The sequence below is a fragment of the Monodon monoceros genome, unplaced genomic scaffold (genome assembly GCF_005190385.1).
Source record: "Monodon monoceros isolate NGI ecotype Baffin Bay Population unplaced genomic scaffold, NGI_Narwhal_1 Super_Scaffold_6, whole genome shotgun sequence".
NCBI lineage: Eukaryota > Metazoa > Chordata > Mammalia > Artiodactyla > Monodontidae > Monodon > Monodon monoceros.
Window position 1 is genome coordinate 59,245,232 of NW_021703783.1, and position 24,972 is coordinate 59,270,203.

The window sequence follows — 24,972 nt, forward strand, 5'->3', positions numbered from 1 at the left end:
CTTTCTTTCTTTCTTTCTTTCTTTCTTTCTTTCTTTCTTTCTTTCTTCTTTCTTTCTTTCTTCTCTTTCCTGGTGATCTAAGTTACTCATGTTATCATCCCTCTTCAGCCTTGAGAACCTCCTTTAGTATCTCTTTAGTATCTCATTGAGTCCTTAACTCTAAATGGTAAGAACCAATTATATCCCCATTTCAGAGATGGAAAAATTGAGGCACAAAGATTTACTCAAGTTCAATTAGCTAGTATATAGTAGAGCTGGGTATTCACAGAGTCTGGAGATCTTAAAGAGTATGTTATGCTGCAGATGAAAATGTTAAATAACAAATGAAGAAAGTAATTTTCTAGAGTCAGCTAGTAGATAAGGGAGTCAGAGTAAAACCTTGATTCCCAAGTTGTTTTTTTTTAACTCCATGTCTAAAATGTTCTTCAGATTACTACACAAGATGGCTGTCAGCCCTGAAGTTCATAGTAGACCAGTTAGACACCTCAGGAGCATCTGCTAGGGATCCTGCTCTTCTGACATGGCTGTGGTCAATGCATTTGTATGTAAATCTTCAATTCCATCTGCAACTGTTTTCTTAGAATAGACTTTTAGAAGCTATATTATTGGATTAAAAAGATATGAGGAAATAACATTTTTAAGGGTTTTATACAATTTCCTGAACAATTTGTCAGAAAGATTGTTTCAATTTAAACTCACCCATGGAATAGGAACCACACCACTGAAACCACTGGTGCGCGCGCTCTCTCTCTCTTGTTTTTAATTCACAGGTGGAAAATCGAAGTTTACCTTTTACAAATTTTGCAAAAGTTAGAACACTTTTTTGGCACTTATCAGTCATTAGTACTTCTTGTTTTAAAAATATCTTTCATAGTTTTTATAAGTAAGAAATTAAAAATAAACCAGAACAAATACTAAAATATTTCTCTGGCTCACAGAAAAGGCTTTCTTCTCAATTGTGTTTATCTAAAGACTTCTAAGGCTTTGCAAACTGAAGTCAAAATAATGCAATGAAATATAAAAACATGAAAATCCTCCAATTCAACCAACCTAAGGTTTCCCCTTTTTCTTCTAGCAGATTCCAGTGTTTATAGTCTATATTTCTTTTAAAGAATAAATTCCCATGAAATGTTTCTTACTAAAATAATTACTACCAAGTATCCTGTAAAATTTCTGGACTTCTGACGGCTAATAGTTTATTAGGCAAAGCCCAGTGTTTATTGATAAAAAAAATTCTTTGGCAAAGCAGCCACGGGTGGCTTAAGCAAAAGGGAGCAAGTATTTGACTTGAACGAATAAAAATTACCTGAGTAACTTCTGGCAGTTCCATAAATGGTTATTTTTGAATTGTGAAGACCTGACCAGAAGGTCAAGAAACAGCTGGAGGCACTAAAAGGATTCTTCCAGAAGGAGGTCCTTAAGGAGAATATTGCCCATGGGTGAATGCCACTTTTCCAAACAGTGAGCAATCTGAGTGTGGTTAGTAGGATCCAGATTTCCCCCCAGTGACTTGACCTAGTGGTCTCCCACCTCTTAGGAGATCCTGGAGATGTGTATTGTAGGGTGTGTCTTAGGCGTCACCGAGACAAAGCCCCCTTTAGCTCGTCACCCTGGTGACTTCAGCCAGACTCATAAATGCAGCAGGTGTGGCTGCATTTATGAAACTGACCCCCAGAAAAGACTTTTCTTCTTGCTAAAAATAACTTTTCTTGCACTAATCAGCACATGGAGGGTGCTTAGTGAATATAAACAGCATATTATCTTTTCTTTTAAATAGATCTTTATTGGAGTATAATTGCTTCACAATACTGTGTTAGTTTCTGTTGCACACCAAAGCGAATCAGCCATACGCATACATATGTCCCCATATCCCCTACCTCTTGTGTCTCCCTCCCACCCTCCTTATCCCACCCCTCTAGGTCATCGCAAAGCACCGAGCCCATCTCCCTGTGCTATGCTGCTGCTTCCCACCAGCCAACTATTTTACACTCAGTAGTGTATATATGTTGATGCTACTCTCGCTTCGCCCTCCCACCCCATGTCATCAAGTCCATTCTATGTCTACCTCTTTATTCCTGCCCTGCAACTAGGTTCATCAGTACCTTTTTTTTTTTTAGATTCCTTATATATGCGTTGGCATACGGTATTTGCTTTTCTCTTTCTGACTGACTTCACTCTGTATGACAGACTCTAGGTCCGTCCACCTCACTACAAATAACTCAATTTCATTCCTTTTTATGGCCGAGTAATATTCCATTGTATATATGTGCCACATCTTCTTCATCCACTCATCTGTCAATGGACACTTAGGTTGGTTCCATGTCGTGGCTATTGTAAACAGCATATTCTGAAAGGATTTCAAGACACAGAGGGTATCAAGAAAAGTAGCTTGGATGACATTTTTTAAATAGGTGGATAGAGGGCTTCAATGCATTGCTATAAACCAAGTATTTCAGTAGTATTTGCCAGTGGCCTGCCTGGGTTATTGAGAAAGTTCCCTGATAATTGAAAACAGAGGGTTAAGAACTTGAGCTCTGGAATCTGGCAGACATGGATTGAATTCCAGTTCCACCACGTACCAGCAGCAGACTCTTCGGTAAATTGCTCAGTCACTTTGTTTATTTTGTTCATTCATATAAAATGGGGCCTATAGGTATGAATACCTCACAGAGTCTTTGTTAAGATCAAATGAGAGAAAGTATGTAAATGTTTAACATACTGCCTGGCAAGTAGTGGGCTCAGTAAGTGTTTGGTGCAATTATCTCAGCCAAATCTAAATCATTATGTCTGTCAGTCTACATCCATTTATGAAGATTGCTATATGATTACTCAAAACTATAGTCTTCTTAAAAATTGAAGTATAGATGATTTACAATATTGTGTTGGTTTTAGTTGGATAGCAAAGTGATTCAGTTTTATATATTTTCAGATTTTATTTTATTGTCCATTATAGGTTATTACAAGATATTGAATATAGTTCCCCATGCTATACAGTGAATCCTTGTTGCTTATCTATCTCATATATAGTAGTGTATCTGTTAACCCCATACTCCTAACTTATCCCTCCCCTACCCCACTTTCCCCGTTACTCAGCCATAAAAAAGAATGAAATAATGCCATTTGCAGCGACATGGATGGACCTAGAGAATATCGTACTAAGTGAAGTAAGTCAAACAGAGAAAGACAACTATTATATGATATCACTTATATGTAGAATCAGAAAAATAATACAAATGAATCTATTTAAGAAACAGAAACAGACTCACAGACATAGAAAACTATGGTCTTTTAAATACCAAGAGAGACATGGGAGTGACTCAGATGACTTCCTGAGAGAAACGACAGAAATAAATACTTTTTGCTTGTCTCTTTGAAAATAACAAGTCATAAATCTCAGCTTGTGAATCACCATCCTGGAGTCCAAAGTGGTGGACACTCCAAGCTGTAGGACAGAGAAACCTAGCTGAGCAAGAATCAAAGAGGCAGTTTACAAAGCTTCCCTCAGAGTGGGTGGTTCTTGTTTCTTCCCCGGATTACATTGTCACTGACCAACCATGAAGAAAAAGTCCTCAGAGTTTAAAAATGTAACATAATAGTATTAATGATTTAAAAAAGCAGGCAACAGCAGCAGAACAAGTTGGTTTGGGTCAAACTGACAGGGATGGATTCCCCAAAAGTCTTGTTCTTTCATTTCATTATTTGGAAATTTTTACATTTTCGCATTCTTTAGTCTTCCTTGCTGTGCCCCTCAGATGGAGGTGAAAGAGCAAGGAATATATGGTAGGAGGGCAAAAGGGGAGAAATCTACCGATGAAATGGAAGGGTCCTTTGGAATGATTCTTGTTTATTTTACAGAGGGACTTAAGTAAAGCTGACATATATGTTTCTGATCTCCCTCAAAAGACTGAGTCAGATAGGAAGAGTCCTGCCTATGTGTGATTTTTTTTGCTTTGGCTCCAGGTCATTTGTTTTTGACTCATCTAACAGCCCTGACAGAATGAAGGAATAAGAATGAAGACGTGAGAAACTCTCTCTCTTCCCTGCTTAGATATGAGCATGTGGAGTAAATGTAGGTTAGGATGACAGTCAGAGATCTTCAACATTTATGGGCTGTGCAGTGACGCACAGAACTGCAGGCCTAGTTTGAATTTACATGCCCAGACAACCCTAGGTTTACTAAGGCAGTTCCATCTTTTACCTTGAACAGTTGTTACCGAATGAAACTTGGGTCCGCTCGCCCGCTGTGCGGCAAAACCAATTTGCTGGCACCTAGTTGTGGTGAAGAAAATATGGCGTTTATTGCAGGCACCAAGCAACGTGTATGGGTGGTTCATTCTCAAAAGACCCCAACTCCCCAATGGCTTTCAAGCAAGGATTTTAAAGACAGTGTTAGGGGCTTCCCTGGTGGCGCAGTGGTTGAGAGTCCGCCTGCCAATGCAGGGGACGCGGATTCGTGCCCCAGTCCGGGAAGATCCCACATGCCGCGGAGCAGCTGGGCCCGTGAGCCATGGCCGCTGAGCCTGCGCGTGCGGAGCCTGTGCTCCGCAACGGGAGAGATCACAACAGTGAGAGGCCTGCATACAGCAAAAAAAAAAAAAAAAAATACAGTGTTAGGAGAAAGGGTCATAGGATGCATGATGAGCTTGTGCGTGGACCTTCTTCTGATTGGTTGGTGGTGGGGTCATACGGTGATGTTTTGAGAATCTCCACCTCCAACCATTCTGGAGTCTATGTGCTTGCAGTCAGCTTGTAGTCACCATCCTCTACCAGGTGGGGGGAGAGGAGGTTCTTAGTTTCTGTAGAGCAACTCAAAGATATGTATCAGGTTGTCATCTATATCCCTTTAGGAGGAACTAGGCATCCTGTGACTCTTGTCATGATCGTTAACTGCTTGAGCCTGCTCTTTGGAACTCAGGGAAGACCTAGGATACTAGAGCCCTTTTTCTTTTCTACAAATAAGAGACAGAGGGCCCAGAGGGACTTTTGTACCCAAGAAGTTCCCACAGGCTCCTGCTCGGTTTCATTCCCTCCCTTTTTTTTGATACTCCTCAATCTTGAGGGGGAACAGGTACAGGACAGGAAAGGAAATAAAGTTTTGGATAGAGAGGTTAATCATAAAATTGGCAGAGGAACTAGTTTTTAGGGAGACTCAGTTTCACAGTAACTGTGAAGTTGGGGAGAGATCTTAAATATGCATAAAACAAATCGCAAGTACCATGTTGGGGTGCAGTGTAGCCTAGTGGTTACCAGCGTGGACTCTAGAGTCAGACTTCCAGGGTTCAAATCCAGTTACTGGTTGTATAGCTTTTGGCAAACTATTCAACATCTTAGTGCCTCTGTTTTCTCATCTGTAAAATGGGGATGATAAGATTATTTACCTCTTAGAATTGTTGTGAAGATGGAATGAATTAATACATGTAAAGCACTTAGAATAGATTAGATCTTTGATAATCTGACATATGTACTTGGCATATATTATTTCTGAAGTCTTCATAGCAACCCTCTAAGTAGGTATTATGAACTCCATTTTACAGATGGAAACTACTAACCTTTGGGTTCTGAAACACCTTGATTTGAATTCTACCTCTGAGATGTTTGGCCTGGTCGAGATATTTAAAAATAACTGAGCTGGGGCTTCCCTGGTGGCACAGTGGTTGAGAGTCCGCCTGCCGATGCAGGGGACACGGGTTCATGCCCCGGTCTGGGAAGATCCCACATGCCGCAGAGCGGCTGGGCCCGTGAGCCATGGCCGCTGAGCCTGTGCGTCCGGAGCCTGCGCGTCCGGAGCCTGTGCTCCGCAATGGGAGAGGCCACAACAGTGAGAGGCCCGCGTACCACACACACACACACAAAACTGAGCTGATAGTCAGGGAATAATGCCTACCTCCCAGTATTCTGCTGTAATTGCGTGAGTTGACCAACATGAAGCACTTTGCACCATGCCTGTCAAATGTTAGCAAGCCTGCTGCATTGCCCATCTCTAGAAAATATTGTTCCTATTATATTTTATGTAAATGGGATCCCAATTTCATTTCCAATACAGAAATCCTTACTTAATCATATTCAACCTCTTTTGAATAGTTTTTAGTGAAAAAAAACTCATTACTTCACTAAGCGGCCTGTTATTTTTTGAGGACTTTTAATTGTTAGGAGGTTCTTTATTGTGCTGAACTGAAATCTGTCTCTATAGATTTCATGAAGCCACTGAGCCTAGTTCTGCCCTTTTGGGTGACACAGAATGAGTCTAGTATTGGATCTTCACAGTCCTTACATGGGTGGGGCGGGGAAGGCATGGGCCAAGGATATCTCTGCATAGATTTCAGGGCTCTGTGAACTTAGGTGGGAAAAAAAATGACATCTTTATTTTCACTTATCTGTAACCAAATTTAGATGTCCTTCAATTATGTACGGAGGCAACAAACCTCAGTAGTTCTTAACAGTCTCCATGACTTTGTCGACAATAGAAATCACACATATCTTCATTTGACATTCCAGTTGTTCCAGAAATCTTGAAATGTCATTGACAGCATAACTTTGCAATTTCAGAGGTTATTAAGCCTGTTGCTACTTCTTGTTATTTATTGTGCTAATAAAAAAAAATCATATACATTGCTGTATTGCATACTTGTTTTATTTATTTATTTAATTTATTTTTTTTTGTGGTACGCGGGCCTCTCACTGTTGTGGCCTCTCCCGTTGCGGAGCACAGGCTCCGGACGCACAGGCCCAGCGGCCATGGCTCACGGGCCTAGCCACTCCGCAGCATGTGGGATCTTCCCAGACCGGGGCACGAACCCGTGTCCCCTGCATCAGCAGGTGGACCCTCAACCACTGTGCCACCAGGGAAGCCCTGTTTGTTTGTTTTTCGGCATGCGGATCTTTGTTCCCCGAACCTGTGCCTCCTGCAGTGGAAGTATGGAGTCTTAACCACTTGACTGCCAGGGAAGTCCCACAAACTTGTTTTAAAAAATATTTTGTTGGGCTTCCCTGGTGGCGCAGTGGTTGAGACTCCGCCTGCCGATGTAGGGGACACGGGTTCATGCCCCAGTCTGGGAAGATCCCACATGATGCGGAGCGGCTGGGCCCATGAGCCATGGCCGCTGAGCCTGCACGTCCGGAGCCTGTGCTCCTCAACTGGAGAGGCCACAACAGTGAGAGGCCCGCGTACCGCAAAAAAAATAAATAAATAAATTTTGTTGATTGTATTTCAATATAATTGGTTTCCTTGTAATCCTATGTGTTATAGTTTGTGCATTTAAAAGTATTGTTCTAAGAAAGCATTCATAAGCTTCACTGGACCACCAAAGAGCATTAAATGTTTAGAAACTCTGGTCTAATTGCTTGTTGATGCGTCAGGTCTTCAAATATTAAAAAACAGCTCTGTTTCCCCAAGCTTTCTCTTTTCCAGACTCAAAGTTCCTAGTATCCTATTTCAGGACAAGTCCTCAGGAAGCTGCAGCCTGCGAGGGGCCAGCACGGGAAATGAGATCCTCCCACTGGAGAGATGGAGCCTGCGACACAGGAGCAGAGCCAGCTGCCTATGCAGGTACCAATACTATTCTATGCAGAGCACAGGCAGTAGAGAGAAGGCCAACGGAAAATGGCTGGTATTTCAAGGAAGCACTTCATATGTCTGGGTGCGTTGTGGAGGGTGAAGGTAGTAGTAACACAAAATAGCAGAGGACACTGCTCAGAGGGGAATGGAAAAAACATTCATCAGGCATCACGCTGGACGATTTACAGACATTATTGGATTTATTTTCATAGCAAACCGGTATGGTGGATATTAACATGACTTGGGAAAGTCAGTTAGCTGGTGAGCATGTTCTGGGGTATGGTGGGAGAATTTCAGCTGTTTGGGGGTGGGAGTGGGGTTGGCAAGAGGCAAGCAAGACATTAGTTCTAAAGTGACTTGTGGAATTAGGCAAGACCTTAGTTCTAAAGTGACTTGGCGGAATTAGGCAAGGTGCCAAGAAGTACTCAAGCACAGCAAACAAAACAGAAACCACTGATCAGAACTGGTACTCAAAATGGCACCTGGGGGCTTCCCTGGTGGCGCAGTGGTTGAGAGTCTGCCTGCCAATGGAGGGGACGCGGGTTCATGCCCCGGTCTGGGGAGATCCCACGTGCCGCGGAGCGGCTGGGCCCGTGGGCCATGGCCGCTGAGCCTGTGCGTCTGGAGCCTGTGCTCCGCAACGGGAGAGGCCACACGGTGAGAGGCCCACATACCAAAACAAACAACAAAAAAAAAGTGGCACCTGGGTTTCTAGAACAAAGAGAAATGTACACTGACCCTTTCACCTCTGTGCCTTTGCTCATGGCCTTCCTTCTGGCTGATTCCTCTATGACACCCAAACTCCAGGCTTTTCTGCCTTAGATAGACCAAATCCCTGTCAACTGATCATCTGTCTTCAGGGACCTCATTCAACGTATAACACCCTTTCTTGCCGTTCACTTATTTTCCCCTCTCAATCTGGAGTAACTTAATAAAGAATCAAAGCGTTCTTCTTCAACTGAGATTGCCAGTTTACCTTCAAGATCACAACTAAATGACTAGTGAGAGTGCCAATGAGTGTGTTTCTAAATCAGTCATTATTCATTTCAAGAAAAATGCCATACTGATACTTTAAATAGTCAATGAAGTTTTTTAAAAGGATGAATGTTTTCATCAGGTACTTTTCCCTCAAGGATTTTGAAACCTACCTGTGGAAGCTATTGTTTAAAAAACATAATATTAATTATCCTTTATGCAAAAGATTTATTGGATGAACATCAATGAGTCTGAAAGGGTATATAAAAGATAGGTTTAATCCTATTATTGGTGTTTGGATGCACCATAATAATGACAATTCATTTCAATTCAAGAAGCATTTACTGAGCAAATGCTATTAACAGAAGGTACTCACTCTGGGAGATCAATCAGATATGTGCTCTGCCTTTGAAATGCTTTTCATTTAATGGCAGAGACAAACATAATAAAGAAATGCTTATGGAGGCTTAGTGTTAAATAACAATACCTTCTTTCTAGCTAGAAATAAGTTTTGGAGGATAGGCATTGTTTTTTTCTTCCCCCCCCCCATTTCCTTCCTCCTTCCTTTTCTTAACTTTTTCTTTTTTTTTGGCTGCACTGGTGTGGCTTGTGGGATCTTAGTTCCCCGGGACAGGGATTGAACCCAGGCCACGGCAGTGAAAGTGCTGAGTCCTACCCACTGGGCCGCCAGGGAATTCCCATCCTTCCTTTCATTAACTTTTAAAACCACTCATGGCATCTAATATACACACTTCCTATAAGAGATTTCTAATGAATTTCAGGTGGATATGTCGAACTCAAGTATTTTCATTAAACGTTTCAAGATGGTAGGCCTTGATTATTAGACACCCTATGGTGTGTGTCTACATGAATGCTGTGAGAGTAATTCTTTTTGCAAATTACTAATTGATTTGTTTATTCAAACTAAAAGGTTTTCCTTTGCACAATCTCTTGGATTTTACCTTTAGAGACACTGTGAGTGTTCCAAGTCAGGTTGGTTCTCTGAGCCTTAGTTTGTTTGTAAATGATATTGCTGGGCTAAATGATGTCTAGGATCTGAGACCAACTCTAACATTTCTGTACTTCACTGGCACTTATCAAGAGAGGTCCACTTTATTTATATAGCCAGTCACTCAGGTTCAAAATGGTCATTCAGTTCTATAATGGAAGCAACATCCATGTGAGGAAAATGTCAAGATGTTTTAGGTAGAACATTATTATAACATGGCTTAGTGTTAGGAAACGTATGTGTGTATGTATGTGTCATTGGTTGAACCAAAGTCTGAAAAATGCTCACATAAAATAAACACCCTCTATAAGTTTGTTAGCTGATTATGCAGGTAAGTGTCTTTTTACATAGTACCAAAAAGACTTTTCTTGAATTAAAATTAATTCTCCGGCCTATATTAGCATATGAACTTTCAACCACATAAATGAAAATTTTTCATGTATATTTTTCCACATGAGAGATGAAAAGAGTTCCTTAATACTGACTTAGCCATAGCTTTCATCTTCATAATATTTTAAAATACATTCTTCAAATGTAAATTACAAATAGTTTGAAAACTGACGGTTCTTTCTTAAAAAGTAATTTCTTTGAATTAAAATGTGTATTTTGGAATAAAATGGAATATATACTGCACACTTAAAGAGATTTCTTCTTGAGGTTTGCAGAGCTTTACAAGTGTGAGATAATGTGCAAGGCCATTAACTCTTATTTATGACAATCCTATAAGGAAAGGTAAGAAAAAGTCTTCAGGATACTTTCTTTTTAAAAAAATAAAGTTCTTTGATCATTGATATTGAGAGTTTCAATTAAGTGCCATATATTTTGGTCACACCTTAACCTTTCTTGTAATGCGAGTAAATCCTAGAGGAACACATAGGCAAAGGCAATGAACGTAGCCTGGTTGAGATGTGTAATAGTGACGAGGGAGCAACAAGATGTGAAGCCAGTTGGGGGAGGAAATACTCAGGCAACTGCAGCCTTCCTCACTCCCACCTGAAGTTCACCTAAGACCTTTCTACCTCTTATCCAAGACAATCCTGATCCCTATGACAACACACCTCCAACCACCAGGTGCTTAAGGACTAACTACTATGCCTCCTAAAAAGGGGGTGTTTGGGCTTCCCTGGTGGCGCAGTGGTTGAGAGCCCGCCTGCCGATGCAGGGGACGCGGGTTCGTGCGCCGGTCCGGGAGGATCCCACATGCCGCGGAGCGGCTGGGCCCGTGAGCCATGGCCGCTGAGCCTGCGCGTGCGGAGCCTGTGCTCCGCAACGGGAGAGGCCACAACAGTGAGAGGCCCGCGTACCGAAAAAAAAAAAAAGAGGTGTTTGAAGCTGCAAAATACATAAGTGGAATGATGACAAGAAAGTGTAATCTACTGAGGTGGGAACATGCCCTAGGCATTATAAAAACTTAACAAGCTATAATCTCCAGCAGAACGATTCTTTAAGTCTTACACACTTTTGTACCATTTTGCCCCTTGTTGTTTACCCAGGCACCCACCAGGGGAAAGAACAACAAAAAAATTGAACTTTTGTTCAAATAATACTAATAGTCATCATGAGTAGAAATAATAGCTCTAAAATATCAGCGTGATGTTAGATATTCCAAAGCTACTTGCAAATGCAGCGTGAATATCAAACTTTCTCAAAATTTGGAGTCCTAGTGATAACTACATTTATTGTCAATTGAAGTAGATAAAAAATAGCACCAGAAATCTCCCCTTTGTAGGTCAGTGTTCACTGCTGAGTGTGCTGTAATTATGTACACTAAATGAGCTACAGCTTGAGCTAATAATACCATACTGAGTACTAGAAAGCTGTAATTATACAACAACATAATGTATGCTTGGCAAGATTTTCAGTATTCGGGAATCTACTGTCAAATAGCATCTGGCAGAGTTAAAAGTCCAACTTGGGGGTTAGAAGAATCGGTTTAGACTGAACTAATTTGTGGCATTGTGGCCCAAGCAGAATAAGTCATATGCCTGTTAGACAAATCCAATGATAATGAATACATCTAGAAATAGTGCAAAGTCATATAATCACGTGACTTTAAAACACAAAGCATTTCCAAGATTGAACACCTGCTACGTACCTATGCACTGTACCGGGTGCAGGAGATTTAAAACAAAACAAAACAGGAGAGGAAGAAAGAATTCCTGACTGCTAATTGCTCATAATTATGACATAGGGTGAATTCGGGTTTTCATAGAGATATGTACAAAGTATAATGAATTAACAATGTTATTGACAGCTCTGCTGTCTTTAATGATGACCTACATTAAATCACTACTCTATTGCTTTGTTTGAAAATGTTTCCTTTAAATCTCATGTTCTTCTTATATTTTTTAATAGAATTACACAGGAGAACCTTCATAAAGATGTTTTTGTTATGATTTTCTCCCTCCTTGCTAAGCCATCATATTTTACTTTGAGTCCTGCCTACTTTACTAAGGGCAGCTAAGATTATCCCACTGTTACAAATTTGTCCTTCCATCTGTCCCACGTAATAGATACAGAGAAATCTGTTCTCTTTAATACAGTTAATGTAGTGTTTCTTCTGTATACCTTACCTCTGAGATCCATTTAGCTTACAAAAAGCTTTATGTAGAAATCTATTTGATGGTATTTAAAGTACATATGCTTATATGTAATAAAAGTATTTTATTTTATTCTGGTAGAAATTACTCATTGGCCAAGTGATTCCTTGGGCTTTGTAGGTGGTAAAGAAATTTTCAGTCCGATTGATTTGATCATTTTCAGGAACTTGCTTTAAAGACATTTAGATTTCTTGTGACTATTTTGGGAAATTTCCAGCTTCTACAGTTGTATGTTTGCATGGAAACCTGTCCAAGTTTATTATGACGAAGCATAATTTTATTTTGTACATGTTGTTCAATTCAGGGAAAGGTGTGTACGTTTTGATGCAACTAATCTCTTGAAGCTCTTATTAAGCAATAAACTTGGATCATCAGGCAAAAATGATCACTTTGACTTAGCCACTTTTGATAGGTCATCACTTAGGAAACTATTCAAGAGGTTTTTTCCTCTTCTAATTCATGTGCATAAATTTTCTTCCCATTGTGAGTACTGGTGAGAATGTTCAGAGGTTATTAAGTATGACTACTCAAAGAAAGCCATAGATTACTGCACTGCTTGCTGAGATAAAGCCATACAAGTGGTTGTACACTTTTGTAACATAATACATTCCTGAAATTCATAATTATATGACAAAAAGGACATATGAATTAGGAAGTTAACAGTAATTATAGGCATTTATTAGGCAGAATTGAATAAGCTGATTGTTGAAATGCAAAGCAGATTTACCTGTGCCATTAAACTAAACCGGCTAATTATTGCAGTGTGATCCACACTAAAAATAGAACAGATTCTGTGATGTCATTCATAATGCCATTCAAAACTATCAACTGAATTTAACCAAATAAACAATGTACAAGATCTCTATGGAGAAAAGTTTTAAGGGTACAAAAGCCTAAATAAATGGAGTGTTATACCACACTCATGAAATGGAAGGCAACAGTGTAAAGATGTCAGTTCTCTAAAATTAATCAACAAATTCAATCCCAATTAAAATTCCAGTAGAACTTAAAAAAATGAATTAAACATATTTATTCTAACATGTGTAAGATGACTAAATATATTATGAATAATTAAAGCAATTTTGAAAAAGGGCAGTGAAAGGGGGGAACCTCACTGCCAGGTATCAGACAACTGATACATGCATGTAGAGAAAGAATTGATAAATTATTTAATAGATTAGGGAAATATGGAGAAAAGTAATGCTGGATTCTTAGCCTATACCAGTGTTTCTCAACCAGTTTTTTCATTACTATCCTTTGAAGAAAAATTTTTAGGTATAATTTTTTCCTAATTTTCCTCCTTTCCCAATAAAATTTTAATACCCTGGATATAGACTATATCTGTTTATGGCCCTTGAAGGGCTATAAACAATTGTACTATCCAAGGGTTTTTTTACCCCCTAAGAACCAATTTCACTTTCTTAGGAGTGCCATTACCCCCACTGAGAATGCACATTTATACCATATACAAGGGTGAAATCCAGTTGGATTAAAGTCTTAAATGGAAAAAGCAAATCTAAAAAGGCTAATGGAAAAGGAGAAAGAAACATGTAGATTATTCTTCTAGCTTTGGGGTGTGGAGGAACTTCTTAAACCAACACTCAGAAACACAAACTCTAAGATTAAAAAAAGAAATGGATGGAAAATACATTAAAATTAAGAACTCTTTTTTAAAAGATATAATAGGCAAAGTTCATATACAGATCAAAAATTGGAAAACGATGTTTGAAACAACCAGAGGAATGGCCAAGATGGCAGAGTAGGAAGACCCGAGCTCACCTCCTCCCATGGGCAAACCAAAATTACAGCTCTTTACAGAGCAACTATTGATTACAATTGCAGAGGTTCTCCCCAAGGAGTGAGAGGTCTGAGTCCCACATTGGGCTCCCCATTTTGGAGGGTCCTGCACCAGGAAGATGGGCCCCTAGAGCATTTGGATTTGAAGGCCAGTGGGGCTTACTTTCAGGAGAACCTGAGGGCTATCAGCTAGGACTTCCACTTCCACTGTGGCTAGGACTTCCACCACAATCAGATAAGGAAAAGAAATAAAAGGAATTCAGATTGGAAAGGAAGAATTAAAACTGTCACTGTTTGCAGACAACATAATACTACATGTAGAAAATCCTAAAGAAACCACCAAAAACCTACTAGAACTCATCAATGAACTTGGTAAAGTTGCAGAATACAAAATTAATACACAGAAACCCAATGCATTTCTATACATCAACAGTTAACTATCAGAAAAAGAAATTAAGAAAACAATCCCATTTATAATTACATCAAAAAGAAAAAAATACCTAGAAATAAATCTGAGGAGGTAAATACTGATACTCAGGAAACTACAAGGTACTGATGAAAGAAGTTGAAAGGGCACAAACAGATGGAAAGATATAATGTGCTCATGGATTGGAAGAATTAATATTGCTAAAATGACCATACTACCCAAGGCAATCTACAGATTCAATGCAGTCCCTATTAAATATCAATGGAATTTTTTCAAATGAATTTATTTATTTATTTTTGGCTGCACTGGGTCATTGTTGCTATGCGCGGGCTTTCTCTAGTTGCGGTGAGCAGGGGCTACTCTTCATTGCGGTGCACGGGCTTTCAATGGCATTTTTATTTTATTTATTTATTTTTTTTGCGATACATGGGCCTCTCACTGTTGTGGCCTCTCCCGTTGCGGAGCACAGGCTCCAGACGCACAGGCTCAGCGGCCATGGCTCACGGACCCAGCTGCTCCGCGGCATGTGGGATCTTCCCGGACCGGGGCACCAACCCGTGTCCCCTGCATCAGCAGGCAGACTCTCAACCACTGTGCCAGCAGGGAAGCCCATCAATTGGCATTTTTAAACACAAAAGACCTTTAATAACCAAAACAGTTTTGAGAAAGATGAACAAAATGGAGGTATCATACTCCCCAATTTCAAACTTACTGCAAAGCTACAGTAATCAAACCAGTATGGTACTGGCACAAAAACAGACACATAGATCAATGGAACAAACCAGAGAGCCCAGAAATGAACCCACTCTTATATGGGCAATTAATCTACAACAAAAGAGGCAAGAATATACAATGGGGAAAAGACAGCTTCTTCAATGAATCATGTTGGGAAAACTGGACAGCTACATGCAAAAGAACCAAACTGGACTACTTTCTTATACCATGCACAAAAATAAGTTCGAAATGGTTTAAAGACTTAAATGTAAGACCTGAAACCTTAAAACTTGTAGAAGAAAACATAAGCAGTACACTCTTTGACATCTATCTTAGTAATTTTCTTTCTTTTTTTTTTTGATATGTCTCCTCAGGCAAGGGAAACAAAAGCAAGATAAACAAATGGGACTATATCAAACTAAAAAGCTTTTGTACAGCAAAGGAAACTATCAACAAAACAAAAAGGCCACCTACTGAATGGCAGAAGGGTGTATTTTGCTTATATAGTAGGATGGGTCCTTATGATGGAGAGGGGAATAAGGGTGGGAATCAAGGATGAAGGAGGAAAATTAAACAAAAGCAAATAAGAGAGGGCCCTTGCAAAGACTGATGATGGTAGCAATGTCATGAGTATCTCAGCTTTCCCCACCTGAAATCCAAAACCCAAAACAACACAGTATAGATTACATTTTACCACATTCCAGCAAATAACCTGAAATGGTCTGAGACTTGTGAACACTAATTCCAACCAAGTTGTGGTGACAGGCCTTGCCTGAGCCCAACTCCCAATTTGCCTTCTGTGTTCTATATCCAAGGATATATATTACTTATATATTCTAATGGGTCCCTACAATGGAGAGGGAAATGGAGGTGGGAATCAAGAATGAAGAAGATAAAAGAAAACAAAACCAAATAAGAGGGAACCCTTGCCCAGACTGATGTTGGCAGCATGCCACGAGTAAATCAATTCTCTGTACCTTAGGTTCAAAACCCAAAACAACAAAATATAGATTTTATCACATTACAGCAAACAACTTGCAGTGGTCCGAGACTTGTGAACTCTGATGCCAACTCCAACTTGAATTGTTTTCATTCTTTTTTTGATCCTTGAGCTCTGTTGTCTCTTTCCTATGTCACCTCTTCCATTAGAACTAGTCATTTGACTTTCTGCTCTCTCTAAAGGACTTTCTATCAAACGTGTCCCTCATCTTCACAAATTTCTTATTACCTTAGAATAGGGTCATTCTGGTCTTTAAGGGCCCAACAACTCTGCCTCAGCCCACTTGGCTAGCATAGTGGCCAGGCTTATCAGGACCCCCAGGCAGTACCACTCAGTGTATGGAAAGTGTCTTGGGTAAGCAGGGGCCTCAGAACTCACTGGGGGTACCAAAGTCTCTCATGGATATTGTGAGCAACTCTTTCTTCCTAAGGCAGTGGTTGTGGCTGGTGGTGGGAAGCAATTGTAATGGGGGAGATAGAGGATGAAGGAGTCGGGAGAGAAGGATAAAATGAGAGAGGAGAGCAAGAGGTGACTAGGAAAGAACGCACAGTTTGCTTCCCATTACAGTTTATCAGATTCAGCATGTGATATGTTAATTTAAGAGTAAGTGTGTGTTGGGATAGGAAGGCAGCCACACTTGAGTGACCCCAGGGCATCAGACAGGAAATAAGAGAATCTGACTTTAGCTCTCTTTGAGTTAGATATCTGAGTGGTAGATGCATGGGCTGTGGAATGCTGAAAGGGAAGGTTCTTCCCTTATTTCACAACTACAAACAAATGAAAAGATTTAAAACATTAGAAATTTGATAGTTTATACAAGAGATCCTGCCAATTTCACATACCAGCTACTGACGATGTGGTTATTTATTGTTTGATATTAAACTTGTTCCTATTATTCTGTGCCAAGAGCATTTGCAAGGTCTGGTCAATAAAAGGAGGAATAAATATTTTTATGTATACCACACACCAAATAAAGTGATATCCTCGTATATTCAATGATTTGAAGGATATAGAAGTTTATTTCTCTCTCACATAATAGTTCAGGCATGAGCAGTACAGGGCTGTTACGATGACTGCATTGTCAGGTCCTAGGCTTCTTTTAGCTGTTTTTTCAACCATATCTAGAGGGTGAGCTTTGTCTTTAAGAGCAGAGATGGTGCATCATCATCACCATATCCCTGATACCGGAGATGGAGGAAAGAATGTTCTCTCCTCCCCTTTCCTGGCACAAACTGGGAATCACGCTCAACAGTTAGCTCATATCCTAATGGCCAAAATTTTATTACATGACTACACACCTAGTTGCAAAGGAATCTGGGAAATGTAGTTTTTATGGGGTTGTCTGTGCCAACCTAAGATTTTTCTTATTCTCGACGAAGAGAAAAATACATTTTGGATGACAGCTGCCAGTCTTAGCCATGGTAGAATATTCATAAAAATTTTGATCTGAGATCTTTTTGTCAAGGGGAGGGCAATGATAAGAGCTTACTCTTTCAATGATGAAGGCTATGAAGAGTTCAGTTCAAATAATGTAAATATCTGACGTGATCCCTGTCCTTGAGGAACTTATAGCCTCACGGAGGGACACAAGAATATATACCAATTATTTCAACACAAAATAAGATGTTTTAAAATTTTTATTTATTTATTTTTGGCTGCGTTGGGTCTTCGTTGCTGCACGCGGGCTTTCTCTAGGTGCAGCAAGCGGGGGCTACCCTTCCTTACAGTGCGCGGGCTTCTCATTGCAGTGGCTTCTCTTTGTTGCGGAGCACGGGCTCTAGGCGTGTGGGCTTCAGTAGTTGTGGCTCGCGGGCTTCAGTAGTTGTGTCTCGCGGGCTCTAGAGCACAGGCTCAGTAGTTGTGGCACATGGGCTTAGTTGCTCCGCGGTATGTGGGCTCTTCCCAGACCAGGGCTCAAACCCATGTCCCCTGCACTGGCAGGCAGATTCTTAACCACTGTGCCACCAGGGAAGTCCCCAAAATAAGATTTTAAATTAAGCATACACAAAATGCCATGCATAAACAAGAATGGAGAACTGATCCAGATATGAGCTCTTTGAAGATGCCCATGCTGAACACCAAGGATGAACCAAGTCTCAAAGAAATAAGCCTATAAAGAGCTATAGAAATTAAATGTTAAAAGAATTTTTCAACAAAAATTGTTTGTAAACTAATAACTGTAGTTTACTTCCTTCAGTGGAGTGATAATATTACCAGTAGGCCTGGCAATATTCTCAGTGACATCTTTGGCGGGTCAGCAGCTCCCCAAAGCTTCAGCACGTTCCCGTTTTGCTACTCCTGGTGCCACAGCGCTTCAGGAGCTGGCCCCGGGTAACACTGGTCTCTGTCCTTTGAAGCAGGAATAGTTAAGTGTCTGTTTACTTGGTTAGACCCTCAGTAAGTAAAACCTCACTTAGGACAAGAATCGAATGTCACCCCGGTTTCACTGGCTCTCGCTCTCGCCTGCTAATACAGGATCTCAGTGTTCTGAGATCTGCAAAGGGCCCTCCCCAGCCCAAGTATTTATGAAGGTCCCCAGGGTGTCTCTCCCACATGTTCCTAAAACAAGGCTCGTCAGTTGACCTACAGCAAAGGTCATTTTGTTTCCATCCTCTTACCCCAACCCTTCTCCACTGAGCACGTCAACCTCCTTCTCTAGATAGAACTAGTGTCTGCAGTCACTTCCGTGGCTGTGCTTGCTGGGCATTCCTGCCTCCTTACAGTTGATGCGTCCAGTACAGGGAAGCCCTGGCCGTGCCAACAGCGTGTGGAATTCTCCCTTTCTTCTTTTAGGAGCCTACCAATACAGGGCAGTTATCTCACGTTATCTTTGTGAACGAAACGTTTTCACTTAGAGTTACTCTCTGCTAGCCATTCCCACACCCTGGGTGGAATGTAAGTCTGTGGGGCCTTATCTGATGGCAAAGACACCACATAATACTCAAAATTGCCCCCCCCACAGCTTTGATGTCTCTTCCCTTTCTCAGGGAGTGCTTCTCTCTAGAGGGCTCCCCCTTCACTCTTGCAAATTCTTGAAGCCGCACCCCTGTGGTTCACCAGAAGAGCCCTGAGATGTCTGAGTTCCACTTGGCTTCAAAGTGGGACATCTTCCAACACCAAGTTAAGGAAGGACAAGGTACATGTTATATTACACGCCTCATTTTTTTTTTTTTTTTTTTTTTTTTTTTGCGGTACATGGGCCTCTCACTGTTGTGGCCTCTCCCTTTGCGGAGCACAGGCTCCGGACGCACAGGCTCAGCGGCCATGGCTCAGGGGCCTAGCTGCTCCGCGGCATGTGGAATCCTCCCAGACTGGGGCACGAACCCGTGTTCCCTGCATCGGCCCACGGACTCTCAACCACTGCGCCACCAGGGAAGCCCGCACTCCTCATTTTTTGACATTACCTCTGAGACACAACTCCTCCCTCCTAACCTAGCTGTAAATTACAAGTTTCATTAGAAACCCTGAAGCCCATCTCTTTGCTATTTGAGCACAGAACGGTTGTCCAGAAGAGGAACACTTAGCGCAATAAAGATTTAAGAAATTCCTCCTGATGTGTTCTCCCTTTTCCGTAATCTCGTTGCCTTCCCTGTGGACAGCCCCTTTGCCATTCTAACCATAGGAAAGCGTAAGCGCGTGCGCACGCGTGTGGCAAAAGAGAAGGATGTGATATGTGGACAGTTCGTGTCGGATAAGAAAGGGAAATAGAAAGCCTCTCCTGTATTGGATGAGAAGAAAAAAAGGAAGCAAAGTTTACACCATTAAATGGGAGTGTCCAGGCATAATAAGAAAACAAATAGTTGGCTTAGGTGAGCCCATAAAGGCCAGGGAGGCATGACACAAGCATATTTCAAAATCCTTTTTTTTATGCTAATGGACCCTTTGGGTGGGTGGTGCTGATTTAGCTCCCCACTGAGATGATTACCTGCTGTCTTTGTAGGCAAAGCCGTAGGTATCTGGCTCTTGACAGCAGCCTGACACTGACACTGATCTGAATGATATAGAAGTTAGAGTAATCTGCATTGTTTTAACAACATGAATTCATGACTTTCACTGGTGGCATAATTCATGCTGGCAAATAAAAATTACTTTACTTAGGTGATTTGAAAAGTGAGTTATCCAGAGAGCATCGGCTCTTAACTCCCAGGGGTAGCCCATTAGCATTGTGCCAAATGGCAACAGATGCCAGCCGTAAATTATAAACAGTGACTGTGCAATCAGCTGTGAGCTCTCAGAGCCCAGCATCTGTGGGCATTTAACCACTAGCACTTCTGCCACATCTTCCTTCCAAGGCGATATTCCATGCTTCGCTTAGCTGATCAGGATAACGAGGACCCTTAGCTGGAAAAGAAGTAAATAATGATTTAAATTGTTGGTTTGTCTCATTCCTGGTGAGGAAGAAAAACACTGTATTAATGATTTCAGCATTTAGAGCTGAATACATAATTCCCTTCATGGCAACAATGCATGAAAGCAGCTTTACCTGTTTTGAAGCTTTGCTTCCCCACCTCTCTCCCCCACCCCTGAGGATTATGAAGGACTGTGCTGGATGCTTTACCAGATGGGGGAATCTGAACCTTTTAAATCAGCAGAAGAGATAATCGTCTCTGAATTTCATCACCCATCTATATTCCTCAAATAGAATTAGAGCTGCTTGCTATGTAGAAAAATGTTTACTGGACGGAAATTTTATTACCTGGGTATTGAATTCAGTGATAGCAAGGGCATTCCTCTGTAGACAAAGGTTCTTCTGTCCAGGTTTGATTTCCATCCTTTTACTAACTTAATTGTAATTAAACAATGCCTTTGAAGCACTGTTCGATTTTTTTGGTGAGTTTGATACCTTAGTCTTTTTCTTGGTCTGTTTAAGCCAATAAACATTTCTTTTGTGGTGTCAATTCTTTCATATACAGTTTCCTTTTTTACCCTTTAGTAAGCAGAGACTTAATAAAGGTCCATCATCAGAGGGAGAAGGAATTGCTGACACTTGGGGTGGCGGGTGGTGAGCATAATAAAAAGGGCTCCTCCCACTGACTCTTTTTCTCCTTATGTTGACAAGGCTTATTCCAACAATTTTCCATCACAGTCTAAGAAGGGATTTTTGGCATCCTAATCACTGGTGAAAATAAGTCACTTTGGGAGAATGTGCTCAGGAGACCCAAGTGCAGTGTTCGCTTCACCTTCTGATGCCTTCTGCCCTCTTCCCTCCCCTGCCCCCAGGCAAGTAAACCCAGATGTCCATCACCTCTTCTTTTCTTTTACATCTTTATTGGAGTATAATTGCTTTACAATGGTGTGTTAGTTTCTGCTTTATGACAAAGTGAATCAGTTATACATATACATATATTCCTATATCTCTTCCCTCTTGCGTCTCCCTCCCTCCCACCGGCCCTATCCCACCCCTCTAGGTTGTCCTGTCTTAGTGTCGATTTAGTGACTAGATAGATGGTATAGTTCACTCTTACTCAGGTTTTGTTTTGTTTTGAAAACGTAATTTTTCCCTGAAGCTTTTGAGCTATTTCAAACTGCTGTAGTGGGGAGGGGAAAGAGTGCTCAAAAAGAGATTACTAATTAATGTGCATGCTGTGGATAAAATTATATCTGGATTCACAAAACATGTGAGTTCATGTTCAGCTACTCACGGATTTCTGATATTCCTTTCACCATGACTTCTGTCTTCTGAGTCTTGATCAGTCATACTCGAAATACATTTCTTTTATGCTTCTCCTTACCTTGGTTGGCTCACCTAAAAGAACAGGATATTTTCTCTTATTGAGTCCTTATGATGCTTATTTTCAGGGTTTCTCAATTCCCTTCAGAGAGCTTGGATTCCAGTCATTTGTACCACCCCTAGGCCTTTGTTGGCCCTGGGAAACTTATTTTGTTTCCCTACCTTGTCTTCCCTCTCCTTCTTCTCCATTTCTCTGCTTCCTTTTCCCTTTTGGTCCCTCCCTCTCCCCTCTGCTCTAATCTCTGGGGGTTGTAGGCTGCTGCTGCTTCCACTGCCTCTCGCCCCTGCACCTTCACCCTCCTCCAGGTGCACTACTGACCTGGGTAGCATTCTCCCAGCTGGGTGGGACTTTTTAGCCAGCTCAGGCAGTGATGACACATAGTGCTTGGACCTGGAGCCCTGTGATTTGTATAGGAAATGATGGGAGTCCAAGCTGTGCTCCCCAAACCAGACCCAATACTCCTGTCAGAAAAAAAAGCCTTCCATCTCTTTAGTTTCTTGGGCAAAGTATAATTTTCAAAAATTTAAAAATTCGTCTTTCATACATAGAATAGACATGTGTCAAAGATTTATTCAAATCATTAATGAAGGAATCAGTAAGATGGTAAAGCTGATTCAAAGACCATTTGAGTAAATGGGTATTTAAAGACATTAGGAAAAAACCTTTTGGAATAAGATTTGGTAGGTTAAATATAAAACTGGTTAATAAATAAAATAAAATCATAAATATGAGATAATCCTTCCACTAGACAGAAATCATTTACATCTCTCCTAGAGGAAAAAAAATCTACAAGTTAAGATGCAACTTCACAAAATCTGGGATTTTAATCAATACCAGATGGTGAGCAGAGCAAAGCTGTATTCCCTTAGATACTTAAATAACTGTTGGATGGCCCTGTTAAAATGTTTAACATTGAAAAGACATGCCACCTTTCCTTTGCCTTATTTCTAAGTTTTGGATATTTTTTTCTTAATGCCTCTCTTTTAAATTTTAAAGTAGCCCAGGTGCAGGGATTAAACATCCTAGGCTGTGCAACTCAACTGCATATGATAACTAATTTCTCAACACATCTGCTCTAAAGCTGTGATGACCTACTGCATGAGATGGCCTGTTGTGGCCAAGGTATTGTTCTAAGTGTGGTGGAGGAGGCCAGAGTGACACAGAAGTGGCCCCTTTGTCAGATTAACATGTTACCTTTAAAATTTTGTTGGAAAGGAGCCACTTTTGGAGATGATCCTCAGGCAGAACAAATGTTACCGCAACATTTGGTCTGGTAGGAAGGTGAGAGGAGTGGATGGCTGTTTCTTCAATAAAAGAACATGAACACATTTCAGATGCTTATGTGCTGTAGGAACTAGAGAAGCAGGAGGTCTTTTCTAGTTCTGCTCACTCACTGACTGCCCCCTCCCCGCCAAAAGTGAAATTATAAACAATTTCTAGGAACTGTTAGTTCACATTCAGAATTTTTACTATATTCAAAAACTCCATATATGTCGCTTAGAAACAAACCAAAACAAACAATGTCTCAGCTGGTCTTCAGGTACCTCTCTCAGGGACAGCTTCTTAGGACAGCCCGCACCAACTGCAGGGTACAAGATCACAAGTAAAGCCTGGGAGGTGGCCCCTGAAAAAAATAGAGCATCCAAAGGTGGCAGATGAAAAGAATCTTGTTTTTTATAGGATATGCAAAATCCAGAGGCTACAAAAGTCCAAGTGTGCCACACCTTGCAGAGTGCCTAACTTGTGGCAAGAACTCAACCAATAGTGATTTCCTTGAACCAAATTGCCTAAAGCCACTTAATTGTGACTTCCAGACCTAAAGCCATCTGTCTCTCTGGTAGTGAGAGAGACCGGACACAGACAGGAAGCAAATTGTGTCTCCTGCCCTCTGCAGCGAACTCTACTGTGGGTGTTTGAGGCAGAGGAGGAGGCAGGGAAAAATGGTTTCTCTTCCGAGTTTGGTGCTGGAATTTATGAGCCCAAATGTGCACACAGCAGAGGTGGGATCTGGTCCCAGAACTGCCTTTGCCAAGTCTGTGCCAGAAGAGGGTCCCTCTGTGAGGCTCTGCAGTACCTCAGGAGCTGGGGCTGGCCTGGCCACAGATAAAACAATGGAGCAAAGAAAATGATTGTTATACGTACTCTGGTCTTCACAGCACTACATGGAGGTTACGAATATGGAACCAGAAAGCCTGAGTTCAAATTCCAGTTCCTTTGTTAGGATCTGGAGCCAGAACACCCAGATTAAAATCTTATCTCTGCTACTTATTAACCCTGTGAACTTGAGTAAGTTTCTTAACTTCTCTTGCCTCTCCGTATGTCCATCTGTAAGAGGATAATCAGTGACTATCTCATTGGCTTGTTTGTGAGAATCAAATGAGTTAATGTACATGAGGCACTTAGATGATGCAGGGCATGAAATAAGTGCTGGATAAATGTTTGGCCTTTCCTTTTTGCCAGTTCACCTTAAACACCTTGTGTCAGTGGCATAAACCATGTACAGCCAGATGTAGCAAAAACAGAAAGGTAGTGGGGTTTATTATAAGAATATATGGATGACTCAGGAAAACTTAAGGACTACAATGCAGACGGCCCTCTGCTGAAGAGACAGGGACTGAGATGCCATGAGAATATTTTTATCCAATGCCTTAAACACTCCAAGGTTGTGCCCTTCACCCTCAAAGTTTTTAAGCTATAATCGACTTGTATATGTGTTGTGATCCCATAATATTTCTGCCATTTGGATTACCAATCATCTCAGTACAGCTCATTGAAGATTTTGTCCATTTCTCACTGAACTACAATACCACCCTTGTAATATGTCAAGAACATATACATGCATGGGTATAATTCCAGGATCTTCATTTTATTCCATTGGTTGTCTATTCCTACACCAATAGCACTTTGTCTTAATTGATGGTTTTATAATAATCTTGATATCTGATAATAAAAATTTCCCCAGTTGGTTATTCTTTTTTCAGGAGTCTCTTAGCTATTCTTGGTCCTTCTTCTTTGGGGTAGTTTAAAAATATGGTTGTGGGAATTCCATGGTGGTCCAGTGGTTAGGACTCCACGCTTCCACTGCCGAGGGCGTGGGTTTGATCCCTGGTCAGGGAGCTAAGATCCCATGAGCTGCATGGCATGGCCAAAAAAACACCATATA

General features: G+C 41.0%; 1 protein-coding gene across 2 annotated transcripts in view; it reads left to right on the top strand.

Annotated features, from left to right (window-relative positions):
- Positions 1 to 24,972, top strand: part of ZDHHC17 (zinc finger DHHC-type containing 17) — a 210,086-nt gene that overhangs the window by 32,956 nt on the left and 152,158 nt on the right. For both annotated transcript variants that reach the window (XM_029204861.1, XM_029204860.1), the window contains one exon: positions 7,394 to 7,546. In XM_029204861.1, the coding sequence (XP_029060694.1) occupies positions 7,505 to 7,546 (42 nt within the window). In that variant the 5' untranslated portion in view covers positions 7,394 to 7,504. The remainder of the gene's footprint in view (positions 1 to 7,393; positions 7,547 to 24,972) is intronic.